The sequence below is a fragment of the Azolla caroliniana genome, unplaced genomic scaffold, assembly GCF_043228905.1.
Source record: "Azolla caroliniana isolate FFs.n. ecotype wild unplaced genomic scaffold, voAzoCaro1.0.p SCAF_351, whole genome shotgun sequence".
Classification (NCBI taxonomy): Eukaryota; Viridiplantae; Streptophyta; class Polypodiopsida; order Salviniales; family Salviniaceae; genus Azolla; species Azolla caroliniana.
In genome coordinates this window covers 12,696-31,128 of record NW_028230786.1, presented here as the reverse complement: position 1 = coordinate 31,128, position 18,433 = coordinate 12,696, and the positions used below count along the sequence as shown (strand labels likewise).

Below are 18,433 nucleotides of genomic sequence, written 5' to 3'. Positions count from 1 at the left end.
TTGATTATTAAGTAGCTATGCCTACCACAAAATCAATAATGAACGTATGAAGAAGGTAGACTTTATTTTGAATTACATGCTTACGCGCACCATAAAGCTAGATGATTATGAAGAAACTAGGCCTACAGAAAATTCAATAAAGTTCTCACTTCCACACGACTACATACCTATGCACCAATAACTTTTGTTAATTTTCCATGGTTACGTCCAAGATTTATTGAACTTCAACCGAGAGTCTAAGAGAAACATTTGTACAATCATTCAAGTTATTAGGGAACTAAAACTTACATGCACATCTACAATCCATGAACATTGCAAATCCTTAATTAAGCTTTATTGATAACAGTGACCAGCATACATATATGCAGAAGTAAATCATACCTTATTCATAGCCTTTTTCAAACGAATCTTTGCAAGTCCATAACCAACTCATAGCTCAAAGCTCTACTTACACTATCTCACTCATGTACAAAAGCAATGTGGCATCAAACCTCCACCCAACCACCCAACCACTCAATATGTAAAAATCAAGCATTGCCTACTCGGCACCCATCTAAAAACACACATTGTCCCCTAAACCACCCTACTAAAGTTCTAGTGTGCTAATAGTCGTAACCTGCTAGAAATTACACCACTTGCATGTTGGATGCTCTAAAATCATAAGCACTCATAAAATCACAACTTTTGTAGTAGCTTTAGGGAGAACCAAATCGATTAGAACACGAAAAGAGTTGCAAGGCACTATTTTCAATAGCATAGCAAGCTTTGAATTAGAGGCCCAAGGCCAGACACCAGAGCAATGCATGAGAAGAAAAGAGAAGGAGAGAAAAAAAGAGAGTTAGTGGTGGTGGATTATGTACATACATTGGTGCAAAACAAAATATACAATTGATCTCTTGGCTTGCTCTATTACACTGCATTGAAAAACCATCACTCCCATCCAATCCAACATAATAGTGTCAGAAGTTTTCTAAAATCAGTAAAAATGACAGTAGATTTAGTAGAATTTCTTCTTCTTCTTCTTCTTCTTCTTCTTTGTATAGTATAAGAAAAGCTAGATTCTAAGAAAGTTTTTTTGAGTTTCTGTTTTCTCTTTGTTTAACTTGATTTTATCCAAAGACATCAACAAAGAGTAGTTGAGTACATGACCATAAAGCAAGGCAAGACTGCTCTAGCATTGAACACTAGAAGCTCTTCCAAATTAGGGTTGGATTGGTTACCAGATACTGAGTCGTATGATACAATGTTCTTTTCAGTCTCATCGTCTTCATCATCTTCCACATGACCCATCTTCTTAACCCGCCCCGCTATCACCCTGCACACGATCATTGCTAACTTAGTGACCTTTCCATCTTTTCTTGCAATGTTCTCTTTACTTTCGTGACTACTATGACCGCCACCGCCGAAACCATGTGAGACAGCCGCATCGTGGGCACCTCGGCTAGTCGCACTCGTATGGATCCCAGGATGACCCCTAGCCGGGAACCCATGGCGGAGTATGTGGCACACACCACATGATGGGAGCATACATAACGACGATGTCAATGACATGTGTGTGCATGATGATGATGATGATGATGATGATGATGATGGTGGTGGTGTTGATGATGATGAAGATGAAGATGAAGATGATGCCGATAGATAAGTTCCATATGGTGTTTTGCCCATGTTGCATGAGGTAGTTGTGCAGTAGAATCGGAGTAGCTCATTCCCATCAACTAGGCACCTTGAATTCTTCTTAGAAGAACTTGTCTTGCTGCTACTACCATTGTGATGGTGATGGTGATGGTGATGGTGATGATGAGATTGTAATAATGCTTTGCCTTTCACCATGGCTCTATACTCTTCAAATCTTGCCACAACAGTGGGATGGTTGTGGACCTTGAAGATGGCCTCTGCTTTCACCCCTGGAGGGCCATCAGGGCCCAACCCAACGTTGCAGGTGTTGTTTCCAGGTTCATACCAACTGGAACGGAAGATGATCTCTACAATGCTTCTTGCAGAATCCCCAACCCTAAGCTCTGACACTGTTTCAAATTGACCAAAAAAAAAACGAGACAAATTCTTATTAATTAGGTTTTTCCATATATGCTGAAATGGACATGAAACTTTACATTACATTTCTTCTTCTTCTTCTTCTTCTTCTTCTTCTTCTGCTTTACCTGAGTGAAGAGTTGGACATTGGGGAATCTGCATGTATTGATGATGTTGCTGATGGTGATGTTGAGGAGAGAGTAAGCTCTCAGTTTCTTCATCGACCTCTTCTCCTTCTACAACTACTTCTCCTCCTCCTCCTCCTTCATCTTCTTCTCCTCTATGAGCTACTCTGGTGTTTCCATGGACAACACACTTGAGGCTATTGCAACAGGAATTATGGCTTCCATTACTTCCTTTCTTAGGGTTCTTGCCATGAAGAAGATAAGGGTGATGATTGCTACTGCTAGTGTGAATGGGTGTGATGAGGCAGGGGTCATAGACTGATGATGAAGATGAAGATGTCACATGGTTGCAAGAGAGTAGGATCTTCTTCCAAGCAATCCATGGAGTTGGCATGTTCTTCTTCTACAAAGAGAGAGGCCCTGAGAGTAGGCAAGGGAGGAATGAAGAGAAAAACAAAAAACAGAGTACATAAACCCAACCCACTCTACTCCTACTAGAAATGGCCTTTTTATATAGTATTGGCTTTTCTTCTTTGCTTTTTCTTTGCTTTTCCTTCCTCAATCTCAACCCCCAAGGCTTTGCTTTTTTCGCATTTCCGGTAGGTTTTCCACCCCGTCATTGAGATTCCGTGACCCGAGCACGGTCGATCGGATCGGAAACAACATCCCATTCATCCCTTTTGTCCACACACAAACAAACCCCCAAGAAAACCTATAAAAAGAGATCCTATCATGAATCATGATCCTCGAAGCCCCGAAGTTGAAATCCCATCACTCGCCAAAAGCCCTCCAAGCATGCCGCGCGCACACATAATGACACATATGCACACACACACACACACACACACACACACATATCAAGACCTTAATTACCAGAGTGACCTCGATGCGAAGTTTGTTAACGTATTTCCGGAACTTAAAGCCCATCCCCTTCACACATGTGTCACACCCCCCATGACTCGGATTAGGCCAACCTTAAATATTTCGTAAGGTTTTTTTTTCCTTTACATAGTTTTGTAGTTAAACAAACACCAATTTCGCCTAATTAGTACTCTACATGCTCGTATTTACTTCTTCTTTTTTACAACCTTGAGTAATTTATTGGCCTGTTTTTCGCTCTTTTTGAAACATTTTGAAAATTTTGAACTTCATATGGAGCCCCGATATGTACCACCAAGCCTAACGTGGGTTTGAAATTGAAGCATTGATGAGAGAGTGACTTGTTAATAGATTCATCTAAGAAACACTATAGATGCGCACATGGAGAACCCCATAAGAAGACAATAAATCTAAAATGACCTATACTACTACTGCATACATATCCATTTGGAGACGAAACCGAAAGACACGCAACTGGCCAATTGTGTATGATGACCTCATAAGAACGTTATCAATTCACTTCTCTTTTCTATCTGGGTACAACATTAACATGACAGTCACACGATGATAACAAATCTTCATATAGATGTTAATGCCTATTGTTGTGTCAAGGCCCCCATGGTCTAGAATGAAGTTTTATTGCCTGACTCTTGAAGTTTTACTTTACAGGGTTAGATGTCAAAACTACCACCACCTTGACTCAATCTTGATGGGGAACAAGAGGTAACAAGATCAACTCATGCTCTAGGTGCTATGAACTCTATATCATATGGGTTGCTTATTATTCCCTAAAAAATGTAGTGTTAAACCAACATTTTGTTGTTGTTTTACCTTACTATCATATGTCCTTTACACGTTGTACTAGAAACATTTAACTCCATGTTAGTGTCAACATTAAAACAATGATCTATTTGAAAATATAACGATTGTGATTGCCTTGTGATATGTTTCTACAAAATCTAGCTTTATTCTCCTTTGTCCCAATACCTTGTTTACTATGTGTCTACGTCTATCTTTTATTTTTACTCGCCTCTCGTTCATAGCCCACACCATCATTTTGTAACATCATTTTGCTTTAAAGTGGATCTTCTAATATTTATTATCACATGAATTGCATCGTTGTTTCACGACATGTATATGGTGCATGTAATGAAATCACGAAGTAATCAACGATTCCAATTAATCTCGAGAAATCATCCTTTCACCAATACACTAAGATATTAACTTTGCTCTTTGCATTTTATTGTTCCCTCGTGCATCTAGCTAAGATACTTACCAATGATCATGTGTGGATTGGGTCTCTAAGATCACAGTGCCCCGAGACTTCACAACGGTTATTCGTCCAATGTTACCGAAAACTTGAGCTTGCATAATTTGTCCTTTCAAATCATGTCATTAGTTGTTGATGTCCCAATAATTTCTTAGAATAGATCACTTGGTATCTATTAGTTTGTCATATATTTATCACAATAGAGCATATGCAACTCGCTGTCATTTGTGGCTAAGAGGGAATCCTTCGACATCTACTTATATATAATATGTATTCTGGTTTACTCAATAACATCATCATTATAGGAAATACATAAGATGAACCACAATTCCAACACCATAAAGCTGTTAGTCTTAAGATGATAACAAACCATTTACGTGGCTAACAAAGAAGCATGAAATCATCGTGGAAGGGGTGTTTATGATGTACTAAATCTATAATTATCTAATGTAAAATATTCCAAAATGGAACAATCAAATTATTTCATGATACAACTTAGGAATAATTTATCCTAAAATATAAGAACTCGCCAAATAATGGAATAACAAAGATACAATACCACATGTGTACATATAAGCTTTATGAAATGTACGAAGAAGATACCTTATATTTGTTGCAATATCGAGTGTACCCTTGGCATTAGCCACGATATGAAAAATATCCTGGCTCAAAATGTAGAAAGTCCAATGTATGATTTTTCTTAAGGTTGGAAGGTAAGAGAAAGTAAAGGTGAAAGTCCAAGCCATAAAAGTAGGAATTTTCCAAATTAAGGTTATCATGAGATCTAATTAATAACACTATCATGGCATCTTTTTCCGTTCATTAAGGTCTAGGTTATGGAAAATGTTTCATGGTGTCTTTATTATTATTTCCACCCTAAACATTGTTGATGAAGTTGTCATCGACATTATATATCGTACCTATGTCATCATTTGTGTCTCAAACACACAAAGTTATTATACGGTTTTAGTATAAGTGATTTTCATGGTCTTAACATGATACAAAAACGTTGGCATGAAATGGAATCACAAATTACAATGCATGGACCTAAGACAATTTTCCCAATTTAAAAATCTTGTGGTTGCATCGGAGATATCCCCTTTAATATGTTTGTATTAGAATGGTGATTTGAACCTTGGACTTCATGCAAATGGTTCACGTGACTTTGTAAATTTGGAAAGACTTTACAAATAGTAGAAAATATAGAAAAACGAAAACCAATTAAAATTGGCAAAATTCTTCAAATTGATATGTTACCCAAGGATGGAAAGAGGGGGGAGAAGTGACAAGGAGAAAGACGAGGCCAAACACACATTAGTGAGTTTCATCGGACAACATCAAGTAGATTTATAGTCCAAACTATCCTTCAACAATAATCCAATAACATTTATATGGACAATGTACAATAGACATTTGGTTAAGTGCGCACTTTGAACATAAGGAAGAAGTGCGCACTTAAGGGTTTTCTAAAATATTTTAGGTTTTTTTGGAAATTTTTAGGGTTTTCTAAAATATTTTCCTTTTATGCTCTAATCATACAATTCTTGATAAGGAAAGTGATCAATTTATGTGATATAATTGACTTGAAACGTTTCTGGTTTCAGCATACATACTCTTCAGTTTCTTAATCGATTCTAGATTACCTTTAGTTTTCGCCTTTTTGCTACGTCTGAGGAATACATCCATTATGCAACAAAACTAATGAACTTCCTTGGATGCAATGAATTTTTTTCTTGTGTTTTCTTCCTAGTGGTAGCAGATTTGAGGAATTGAAGTGCAAATGGAGGAGACAAGAAAAGAGAGTAGGGGAGCAATGGACAAATCACAGGCTGCAACTTCTGTCATATTTGAGAAAAAACAATATGCACCAAAAGAGAGAGGGAGGGAGAGAGGCTTTCTTCATGCACGAAAAGAGCACGCACGCACGTGGCACATGCACACACAGAAAGAGAGGGACAATAGACGGAAGTTTTGTTGCACATGGAGAAGGAGAGCTCGCGTTCATGGCCGATCGTTGCAAAAACTTGAGTATTCACAATCATCAAGAATTGTTTGCCCTTCTTTGCTTATGTTCTTTAATCAAGAATCAAAATCACACACTCGTAACCACACACACATACACACACATAGACATAGACATAGACATACACACAGAAACTCCTTTTGTCGTATTTGAATGTTTGGAACATAGTTTCAATTTGGTGTAATGTAATTTCATCATGAAACAATGTAAATTTGATCTAGATTTTGAACTCTATAAAAAAAACGCACTTAATAGAATGGTGCACTTAAGTGGCTGCACACTTAATCGAATGTCTACTGTATTGCTTACAAGCATGTATATAACATACCAATCCCTGAGTGACCATGATTGAGAAAATTGTATAGGTATGACTCATGAGTCTTTAGTCCACCTTCTCTTCTCGAGTACAATGCATTTTTGTCACAAGTTTTAGCATCCCAAAAATAGTCAAATCAACTTGAACATGTGAATAGGTAATCCGTAGTGTGAATAGTCTCACTCTCATATCCTCCGGCACATGTTTTTATTTAATGTCCGCAAAGAAGATTATAAAAGATAAATTTCAATTATTATTGTAAGGACAAATTCACAACTATGGATAGGATAACTTAGTGATGCATAGAAATCATGAAAAAAGGTTATGCACGCACATACATGTGAAATTGTGTTTAATGTTATGTTCTCCACACCCCATAAAGAATCCTAGAATGGCAAAGTATTGATTCAAATGTTTTGCATGACACTTGAAATACTTGAAGACCCTACATTTTGAAAATTTCCTTAACATAGCTTTGCCATGTAGGGATTTGTGAATAGGGGCATTATTAAAGTCCAATTAGAAGATGGTTGACTTTAATATGCTTAGAAAGAGGCAAAAACATTTAAGAAACAAATTATCAATATCAGTCCCAAGTATATTGCAACATGCCTAAGGCTATTGATATCCGTGCATTGCAATAATTGAACCCCCAAGAAATGCTAAACATTTAAACATTAGTTTCTCAAACAATGCAGATTGACATATTTGAATATGCATAAGCTTTATCGACAATGGGTTTGAATATGTATAAGCGTTTATTTGCTGGTATATAAGTGTATGGTTGCAACAACCAATTACAAAGTACCATCCTTCTTCTTGACAATGAAGATAGGTGCTCAAATAGTTGACTGAGAGTGCCACGTGAAACTAGTGGCCAAGTTCTCTTCGATCTAATCCTAGAGAACTTGAAATTCAACAAGCATAAGTTATATTAGACCATATGGGGAATCATAACATGCTGTGAATCCATAAGGCAACCATAGTCACGATGATTTGGAATCTTTCTAGTGTTGGCTTTGTCAAAAACATCAGAGAAGTCGTGATATAATTAATCAATATTAAAGATTGGGCTTCAAAGAATGTTCCTTACTCCATAAAGTTTCCACCATAACAGTGCTAATTGTTTAGTTAACGGTCATGAACTATTTCAATACTCTTGTTTATGGACATGTCCATGTTCATCCCTTGCTCTCATGATAAGAAAGAGTTTACCTACGACATCAACATGTAGGCACCGATAACTTTGCACATTGAGTAACAATACTCAAGAGTCCTCAATAACTAAAGTAAAATGCGGTGTCCCTATTTTGTCCCAACTCAGACTCACAAGGGCACCCAATCCTAGTCCTAAAAGGGGCAACACCATGGTTTGTCCCAACGGCCATATTTGGCCTTAAATAAGGAGGAGCCATTCCGATATTCACTCATTTTGCTCCAAGGAGTGTGGTGGTGCTTGCTCTCCCTCAGATTAGTTTTGTAGCCCGACTCATCTCAACTTGTCCCAATTCATGTTTCGGTCTTGTCTCAATATTGGGAGTGTTGTAATATTTTGAGTTTTAAACATAATATAAGAGCATTTTTGTCCCATGTTTGTTTCCGTTTGTGTGTTCTTGTGTAATCTTAATCTTGATTTTGGGACATAACAAAAAAATATCACTATAATGTTGAAACATTCAATATTTCCTTGTGCAAAGTTGTCTTCTAAATTTTATAAATATCAATATGAAATGCATATATTTCTCGTGGGAGGGGAAAATATGTGGCAGATTGGTCATTCATTCCTCAAAAATCATCATAGAGAGGTTCTCTTTACCAAAATCATTAGAGCAAGAGAATAGAGAGGCTACGTCTCATGATTTAGCATGGATTGCGCCCCTGCGCGCTCACACACACACACATGTAGAAGAGAGGGGGGGGGGGGGGGGGGTCACACCTCATTCATCATGAATGAATGATTTAATGAGTGGTAGTAATAATAATTGTTAGGGAGAGAGTGAGGAAGAAGAAGTGGAAAAACAAAATTGTGTGGACATCCACATATACTCAAATCATTAAAAGTAGAAGAAAAAAAGTAACTCCTAAAGCACCCAAAATGATTAGTGCATCATTTGTATGCAAGAATTATTAGTGTTTATCATTCATTTATAGTTTTCACAGTAAATTCCAATTTCCGAGTTGAATGTTATTATTTCCTTATTAAGTTCTACGTACACTTTCTTTAAGAGACTCGTTCAACGTGTTTGTCACTTGTTAATATGACTAAAATTGCGTCCTAATTTTTTAGAAAACCATTTGTCACCGTCAAAATGTAGGGCAATCAACTAACTATTCAAACTTATTGCTTGCATCACATATTTGGTTGTTGTGAACAGATTCCTCAAGCTATAAAAAAAACCCTAGACACAAATAAGGAATAAGGTCGACAATTCCACTGATGCAAATGTTGTAAAAAATCATCGCTCCTCATTGAAAACAAAATATAAGGTCAAACTCATAATGAGATTGGTGTGGCATAAAAGGCATAATCAAGGCCAAAACAAGAGCGGCGATTTGCGGAGTACATGACTCATGAATCATGTACTCCGCAAATCATAGTGCTTATATGGTACAAAATCATTGGTTGCAAAAAACGTAATGTGTACACAAGATGTCTAGAATATGAGCTATATATTTGGTTGTTGTCTAGATGTCTAGAAGTATCTTTATTATACTTTTGGTTGTGATAATCGTTTATAAAGTTGAAACCCTAAATTGTTGGCCTTAAAAACAAGATGATGTAGCTCAAAAACATTGGTCACAAAAATCATCATATGAAGCCCAAAAACCAACCATGTTGATCACCGAAGGTGTGATATAAAATCAAGACTGGAATATAAGATGTGATATAAGACTGGAATCCCATATTCATGTACAAAATCATTGAATGGAAAACCTATTGGTCACAAAAAACAATAGATGGACAAGTTCTCCAAAATTATTATATATCAAAGATAAGAACAATTAAGAAACACTAGTTAACCACATAAGACTCTTACCCAAGCAAGGCAATAAATAAAGTTCAAGACTGATTCATCACCATCCACCCAATGTAGATAGTACAATTTCTTTAGATTTTCTTAGGAATTCAATTGTACAATGGCAACATGGTGACTCATGTTTTCATAAAGTCGTCTTCTTTAACTAGTACAAAACCTAGGTGACGGAAAAACTATTTCTTAAAATACAAGGAATCCTATTGGCCCAATTTCATTTAGTGTTCTAGATATGGCCCAATAGTTACAAGCCTAGTCATTCTTGATATCAACACATAATCCCAAACCAAAATCATAGACAAAACCCGTTGCTCAAGACTTAAAGCAAGGAACCCCATGTTCTCATAAAGGCATATTCTTTAACTAGTAAAAAACTAGCTGATGGAAAACTTATTTCTTTAACTACTTAGGATATCTATTGATTTGAATTCATTTTTGTTTTTCTGACATGACCCAACAATCACAAGCCTAGCTACTCTTGATATCAACACATGATCCCAAACTAAAAACAAACCAAACCCATTATTACCCTAGATTAAACTAAGAACCCCCAAGCATTACCATTCTCTGTGCATGTCAGGATTATATCCTACCTTTGACGGAGAGAGCATAGAGGCATGATGCCAGATATATTCCTTTGCAATAAATAGGAAAGAATTACTCAAAGCATCAGTTGTTAAATAGACAATGCTTTGCAATCCTCAATATTTATCAGAATTGGATTTCTCAAGACAAGAAAGTGTATACGTATATATACAAAGAGTTAGGATAGCCTTCTCCAGTTAAATGGGTTTTTACCCCAAACACGGTGAGCTTTGATGATTTCATAGCTTCTTTGTTAGGCAAATTCAACTACATGAAAATCATGTAAGATGCTGGTAAGAGAGCTTTCACTCGTAAATAGGCAAGGGTAGAACCAATCCATACAAACAAACTGAATTTTATATACCAATGAATGCTATACATCTTTAAAAAATGTTTGTTCACATATTGAGCTTCAACCAAATGATTTGCATTGAACACAATATAGTTTGGCACCTCGCTACAACTGATCTAGAAGAGGGTTCAAATCTGGATCTTCATCACCTGGATTAGGCACTGTTTTAAGTAGTGTGCTGATGCTGCTAGAATTGTTGCTTGAATTTGTTACATGCTCAATCATGATGGTATGGTCATCATCAATACCATGAATACCATCAGATGCTTGTTGGGTACCCTCTCCAAGATGATACTGCAATGCTCGACTCTGTCATATATATCATAAGTACATGGTGAGCCAATTCGATCAAACAACACGAGAGGAATACAGCTTGAGAGTGTATAGCATGAGCAAGAACAATGAAGAATGCCTAAAAATCCAGACAAGAATTATTCATGCTAATCACGCAAGAAGGTTTGTTGTTAATAAAAGTAGACTTGTGCTAGCTGGAAAAAACTATAAATGGATATTATAATTTATCAATGGAGCATTTTTGTGTTAAGTACTTGTTTCTCAAACTATCAAAATGTCAGTTCTGAGCAAACTGACGAAATGTTTTCTTCTCCTTATATATATCAATATATATATAATGGCATGCTATGAGGATTCATAAATCACTGGCATGATTTTGTATCACCAAGAATCTCATGAGGATCAGAACGTAAACATGATAATGAAGTTTTTCACTTCAAATAACCATCTGTATCACCATCTCATGCACGCATTCTGATCCTCACCACATCATGGATATGAAACAAAACAAATAAAAAAGCAAAGAAGATTGTGAGGATGCCCTGTACCTGATCTTCCTTCATTTGAGAAAACTCTAGAAGCTCTTCGTTGATACTAATTAACTCATTGATACGCCGATGTTGCTCCTCTGCTTCCTTCTGCATCTTTTGGATTTTTGATGCCAGGTCGATCTTTTCAAATATAATTTCCTCTGTTGCAATTTGTCCAGCTTTCAGTCTTCTTTTTAGTTCCTCTCCTTCTTTATCTTTCTGCTTCAGCAAACCTTCGAGCCTTGCAGTTTTTTCTTGGTACTGAATGACTTGCTGTGTCAGGTGATCTTTTGTTATTTGGAGGGATCCAAGCTGCCAAAATAGAGAAAAAGATTAACATAAAAATTCGCAAGTATCTACATCCCCATTGAATAATAGTTTCTCAAAACATTAGATTTAGGATAACTTTATTAAGAAAAATCCACTTGGGTAATGATACAAGTGTGTGTGCACGTTTTACCTTCTCTTCCTTGGCTTGTGAAAATTGCAAAAGCTCCTCATTGATACCAAGAAGTTCCTTGATCCGATATCTTTGTTCTTCGGCTTCTTTATACATCTTTTGAATTATACTCGTTAACTCATATTTTTCATGTCTGCCACTTTCTAATTCTTTCAAGATGGAATGTATTTGGCATTCAAGCTCCTCCACTTTCCTGTCTTTCTGGATGCATAACGATTCCAATGTAGTAACCCTAAACTCGGATTGAGCCAGTTGCTGCACAGTTTCATAAATTGTATTTGCTAAATTCAACAAATATTGAAAATTGACAGCTCAGCAATTTATGAATGTCAAAGATATGAGCATGACTTGAATATTATTAAATTTCAGAAACGTGTCAGTGTATACACAATATGTGTGTGTGTGCCTGTGCGCAAACCATGTATACACAAGTGTGTGAATACTTCGGATGTTTATGGACATATGATTCACTATTTGCTGAAAAAATATTACCTTTCTATCCTGTTTTGTACCTTCTTAGATCCCATTAAGACATCTTAAACGTCATTTTAAGATAAGGGGGATTAACTATGAAGTGCTTAATGTGTCAAACTTATTAGAAGAATTTCAAATTCATTAAGTGAGTGAAGACTTGGCTAGTTATACAACTTATTTGCTCATTCCTACCCTTCCTATTTTACAAATCTTATTTTACCTTTTCAACAATAAAAAATCTAAATTTTGAGGCAGAATCTTATGTCAAACATTTTGTTTGGCATGAACAAATCTTTAAGAGCCGAGTACAAATGTTGATCCTTCGAAAATTTCATTAGATTTCTCTGTTGGAGTATTAGAGTTTTTCAAGATCCAAATACTCACTCATAGGGAACTTTAAAGGTTGTATAATGCTGGAAGCATATGATCATGGAAAAGACAAGAAATAAAAAGACATCATGTAGCAGTTTTTTTATCAAGAGAAGATAAGGGTTTCAGCCTGAGATGTATTCCATGTTTGATTCAGCAATGGTTCTACCTCAAGGAACCTAGACGTTGGACACTACTCTAGCTAGATAACTCTGCCCTTGATGAGCATTTGCACACAGGAACTGAATCTCTACAAGCATCATCTGTCCATGGAACACATCATTCATTGTGATCATGACAGACTAGATGTCACATTGGATATGCGCATATTCCCAACTCTGGAATCTGCCAAAGCCACATAGCCTAGCAGCTTTCTATACAAGAAATAAATAGCAGCCAGATGCTCATCTCCAGCACAGTTGAAGTCACAGTATATCTACAAATTTGTGACGTGGTCAATGCCAGATTTTTTAACCATCAGATACCACAGCATCCACAGTCTTGCCTTCCAAAGGATTTGCTTTGATTGAGGCACACAACATAGCATCCCTACCACATACACCAGGCTCAATCGTTGCCAAATCCTTTCATCCTTTTTCTAGCATCAAGTTTGATTGCATTATATTCCCCTTGTAGTCTCCTTTAACCATCAGATTGTTGAGTAGATAACTATCGCCTGCTTCCAATCTACCGTCGCTTGCATCAGTGTGGAATTTTTTTGATATCCTTAATCTATGAAAACCTCATCAGCCAGCTCATTCCTATTGATGCCTACCTCAACCTATGCATTGCCTTCTAAATCTTGCAGAGCTTGATTCTCAGGGGGGGCACCTCAAACGGTAGTTCCGCCAAAAGAACCTCTTCAAGGTGCCCATTCAAGAATATAGACTTGATTCTGACCAGTTCCATACACTATCACAATCACAGAAGCTCAGATACTTCTTAATCATGTGGTCAAGGGAGCATCTCTTCCTTTAGTTGAGTGTAATCTGGAGCATTGGCTGTGAGTAAAGATTGCTTTTCTCGAGGGATATGTTTCCTTGTAGTTGGTTTCAAGCCAATATGGTATCATTACCTTTCAGTTGGCAGGCAGATCAACCAAATCCCAGGTTTGGTTTTCCACTAGAATTTTCATTTTAGTATCTGTTGTGGCCTTCAACCAGTAGTCCATCACTACTTCACGCACTACTGGTTCTTTGCCTTTGCCAAGGATTTCAGCCACAAGTGTTATGTTGACAGTCTATAGCATGATATAATCTGTTGGTCTATACTCTTGGGCCTGCATGGCCTATCTGCTTGACCCTCCAACACTAACGGATATCTTTCTTCCAAAATCTCCTTCATTTGGCTCTAAAATGTCTTATCCAATTAATACACTGAAATAGACAATTGAGATGATGCTAGCCATCCAGGATTCAGCAGTTCAGCAGCGTCTTCCACTTTGATTTCTGCTCAGAGCTTCTTTTCCTGCCAGCACTGAAGCTATATGGACCTTCCTTAAATTTCCCCATCCCAGGCCAGGATCTTCCCAACTAGATCAAATAGCTGGTAGGTCTTAAACCCCCATGTTGTGTTTCCAATAAAGATGCATTTTCTGCCTCTGGCTGCTGTACATGCATATGTGATATGTGAAATACCACAAGAAAAACTATTTCCATTATTGGAAAAAGACTTGAAACCTAAGTAGGTTTACAGCAGACTCATTCCTTACAAAAGATGGCATAAAATGTTTGATTGCTTGCGGATGTAACTGTAGTGCTTCGTTTTAGCGTAGATGGGGGTTTGCACCCTTTAGTATGTGATGGAAGTGTCAAGAAGAGTCCAGTTCTTCCCTTCAATCACCCCATTCTCTTGAGGCATTTGTAGCGGTTGGCAGTCCCTTGATCCCTCAGTTACCCATACTGATTCATGGGGATTTAACCTCCTTGATCAGTCCGTAGTATTTTTCATCTTCTTTTATGTCATCTTATCCACCACCCTTAACCACTTTACTAATAAACCAAAAGCCCCACACTCCTTGTTTAAGCATACCCACATTATCCAACTATAGTCTGACTATTAACATAAAATAGGATGAGTACCTTTAGTCTAGAATAGGAATGATTTCAATTCACTAGATATGCTTCTGCCCAACCCTTGAGAAAAAACTACAGATATCTTTTCAAATCTCAGTGCATTTATACCCATGTGTATCCAGAGAAATACTTCTGGAAAGGAGATACAAATCTACTATCTGTGGATTCTGAATTTCATACATACCTTAGTACTTTCCCTCTCTCTGTCTCTCTTCAAAAATCAAAGATAGAAAGAATTAAATGGTTTGGCAGTTAATTTTAATCAAAAACTTACGAGATTGTGCTTTCACATTTTGCAAAGAAAGGATGCACTATAGCCACAATAGAAAAGAAATTACAATTTGTTTCACCAATGTCTTCATAAAAAATTAGCCTCTGCCCATATGATCCTTATTCACGTATAAGAATATATTCCCCACAATGAATCATGATATAGTAATGTATCTTTGGAAATTCCCGTCACATCAATTTCACTCCATTAATGGATGCATCTAGTATCATGCTAAATCATTGAGAAAAAGAATGCATTGATCTTTATTAAGTATTGAATATAATGTAAATGCAGGTATTTTGATCTCACAATCGTACATGGTTAAAGGACTTTTGCTTACTTTCTGGGAATTAATTATTCGGTCCTTTCCTGCCTCGTTATTGAAGAAATGGTATGCAAACTCTTGATATAAGTCCTTAAGTTTGTAGACGGTTTTTGTCAAAACAAACAGTTCATCTGCAAAAACAAGACATCACAGCAGTTTGATTTATGCATACTTCAGAAAAATAAGATCCTTACAAGATAGATATACATTTATAGACCTACATACCTTCAATACGTCCACTATCAGTCATAGATGAGTCAGTGTCCCTTGATCCACGCATCCAAAAGCTATTACATAATTTCTCCATAGATAATTCTAGGGTTGACAGCAGTGAGTTGAGTTGAAATTGCATCATAGAGATGCTTCTTGAACTGTCAAGAGGTACGTCAGAACTAAACATTACATTCGTGTAAATCTTAATCCTAAACATCACGTATTCAGAAATAGGAAATCAACATAAAATATTTGAATGCACATTGCAATGCCGAACAAAACTATTGAAAAATAGAATCAGATATAGAATCAGGATTTCCAGTCGAGAAGAATAATGTACATGAAAGTAAATAAGGAGTGATAACATAAGTAAGGTAATACATATTATGAAGAAAAGAGAGGAGAGTAGAGAAACCTGTCCATATCGGGAATTGTTGTTTGGCCCATCTCTATCCCCAACCTTCGTGCCGTTACCTTGTCTTTCATGGCAACAACTAGCCCTTTTGATGATAAGTCACGCTTAGGTGATCCATAACTTGACTCTTGGCCGTCTTGATTATCTCCACATCTATATAGGGTTCCATTGAAGCTCTCACTTAAAACTCTGTGTGTATTAAAGCCATGATTTGAGTCTGGCTTGGATGGAGAAACATCGTGGTGTCTTTCATATCCAGAAATTATAGAGGGCATCCTGACTGTATTCACCTGTGAAATATGATCAACCCTTAGAATATACTAATGAAACATGTTATCAAATCACAAATGTCAATAAATTAAATTTTCTATCGAAACTTCACATACCTTATCAACAAACTTGTCTGCAACTGTGTTTCTATCCTCTTCATTTTCAAGTGACTTGAGATGTTTTAAATCATCCCTGAGTTTATGTATCTCTAGATCCTGTCTTTGCAGTTCTGTTTTGAGTTTATTCAGTTCTACATCTGTTTGATCACTCCCGATTCCTCTACCACTAAAAGACTTGCTTCTAGTTCCTTCTCCAATGCCGCTATCGCTAACATTGACGTGGAGGGGAGTCTTGCACATGACGTTGTTGGTAGCTTTACTATCATCATAGAATGATGCTATGGAGTGAATATGTCTTCCACTGACGAAATCCTGATTATAGATAGGTTGAGTTGAGTTGGCAACGCTATCTTGCACATTGATTTCTATGTTATTGAAAGATTCTAATTGTTTGAGTCGTTTTTCCAGTTTTTCTACTGTGTTTCCACCTGTCATTTCTTGTTTTTGTATCCAATCCAGAACGTCTGGATCCGAGAAATCAATTAAGTCTGTATCATCGCGAACAAAAGTGGCATGGTTATGTCCATTACCACTACTACTTTTACTAAATGCCATATCTTGAGGTTGTTTGTTGCCATTATTGATCTCGTCATTGACACGATTCCTATCATCGTGAAGAGAACTGGACCCTGTTAATTCTTTCTGTGCCAGCGTTGCTTGCCATTGTGAGATATCAACTGTTTGCGTCAACACTATTTTTGATGTTTTCGGTATAGCATCTCCCATTTTTCTTTCACTGATATGTTAACTTATCTTAAAACCTTCAAAACAGACTAGCCCGATGTCAAGCACATGTGCTTTCAATATTCTGTTCCTATCCCTGTAGAAATTGTATAATGGCTTGTTAATGACTTAACCAATATCTTTTTGGAGCAACAGAAATAGATTTGTTACTCCCTGTACAAAACACATAATGACTTATCCAATGGCCATAAATTTATAGATATAAATTCATATAGATCAATAGAAGTGGATTGATTGTCACCTGCGCAATGGCTTAATTAATGATTATAAATTTATTATACCTGATTTCATCCATTAGATGTGAGAAATAAAAGTAATGCCCCTACATGATGAGATTTTCTTGATTATCATAGATGTGTACTCAAATCGTCTACTTTATTGATTCATATATGAATTGTTACCCAATGCATTATCGGAAAAGAAGAGTTTAATACATGTAATTTAGTATCATTCAATCTGCCAAAAGATACACAATGTATACATACCTCAATCATCAGAACCAAACACATATTCTTATAATAAAACAAAGCTAAATATTTGTATTCATCTGTAATAAATAGAACTAAAAATCAAGTGTGTCTTTTTTTTCGAACCTTCAATCAGAGAACAGAAAAATGGAAGGATAGATAAGATGAGCGTGGGCAGGTCGTATGGTACCTTCTGATTCATAAGAAGTACATGAAGAAGGGAAAGATTGAAATCGACATATCTGTGACGGAGAAGGAATATAGCATCTTCTTCGTTTTTCTTTTGTTTGTTTGTTTGTTTTTTTGTCTCGATGTGAAAGACGATGCATAGGAAAGGGAAGACGACGCAGTGGTAGAGAGAGAGAGAGAGAGAGAGAGAGAGAGAGAGAGGAAGGAATAATATATACGTATGTAAATGGTGGCTTCTTGTGCAAAAATGGTGGAGGTAGTAGTGACCCATGCAAGCTGCACGACGCCATAGCTTCTCTCCTCTCCTCTCCTCTCTTCTCTTCTCTTCTCTTCTCTCTTCTCTTCTCTTCTCTTGTTTCTTCTTTGTTTTTAACCAAAAAATAAGAACTACCTCAAACCTCGTCTCGTACACGTTGACACGAGATTCCTTTTGGACACCCCCCACCCCACCCCGCCCAATGGACACCATAATACCATCGTCATCCATGCCTATGTATGGCTCGACCAACCAAAACCCATGAGCCTTCTCGTGTCCCAAAGTCCTTCCCTCGTCCACCCCCTTGACTCGGCCGAACACCTTGTCCTTCGTCTTCCATTGG

At 36.9% G+C, this 18,433-nt stretch overlaps 2 protein-coding genes across 2 annotated transcripts; both read right to left on the bottom strand.

Annotated features, from left to right (window-relative positions):
- Nucleotides 1-821: 821 nt before the first annotated feature.
- Nucleotides 822-2,599, bottom strand: LOC147848430 (uncharacterized). The gene is made up of 2 exons (XM_087338409.1): nucleotides 2,163-2,599; nucleotides 822-2,027 (listed from the first exon to the last, which is right to left on the bottom strand). Exons 1-2 carry the CDS (start codon nucleotides 2,551-2,553, stop codon nucleotides 1,123-1,125), a joined length of 1,296 nt encoding a protein of 431 aa, XP_087194535.1. The 5' UTR covers nucleotides 2,554-2,599; the 3' UTR covers nucleotides 822-1,122.
- An 8,005-nt stretch (nucleotides 2,600-10,604) lies between these two features.
- Nucleotides 10,605-18,187, bottom strand: LOC147848429 (uncharacterized). The gene is made up of 8 exons (XM_087338408.1): nucleotides 17,836-18,187; nucleotides 16,432-17,254; nucleotides 16,046-16,335; nucleotides 15,643-15,788; nucleotides 15,433-15,548; nucleotides 11,904-12,158; nucleotides 11,462-11,755; nucleotides 10,605-10,928 (listed from the first exon to the last, which is right to left on the bottom strand). The coding sequence occupies exons 2-8, from the start codon at nucleotides 17,158-17,160 to the stop codon at nucleotides 10,725-10,727; spliced, it is 2,034 nt and encodes a 677-aa protein (XP_087194534.1). The 5' UTR covers nucleotides 17,161-17,254; nucleotides 17,836-18,187; the 3' UTR covers nucleotides 10,605-10,724.
- Between the last annotated feature and the right edge of the window lie 246 nt (nucleotides 18,188-18,433).

Coding starts and splice junctions, on each gene's coding strand:
- LOC147848430 (XM_087338409.1), bottom strand. CDS start 2,553: ATGCCAACTCCATGGATTGCTTGGAAGAAGATCCTACTCTCTTGCAAC. Junction 2,028..2,162: donor ATGTCCAACTCTTCACTCAG/GTAAAGCAGAAG, acceptor AATTTGAAACAG/TGTCAGAGCTTAGGGTTGGG.
- LOC147848429 (XM_087338408.1), bottom strand. CDS start 17,160: ATGGGAGATGCTATACCGAAAACATCAAAAATAGTGTTGACGCAAACA. Junction 16,336..16,431: donor CAGACAAGTTTGTTGATAAG/GTATGTGAAGTT, acceptor CATATTTCACAG/GTGAATACAGTCAGGATGCC. Junction 11,756..11,903: donor CACAAGCCAAGGAAGAGAAG/GTAAAACGTGCA, acceptor CTATTTTGGCAG/CTTGGATCCCTCCAAATAAC.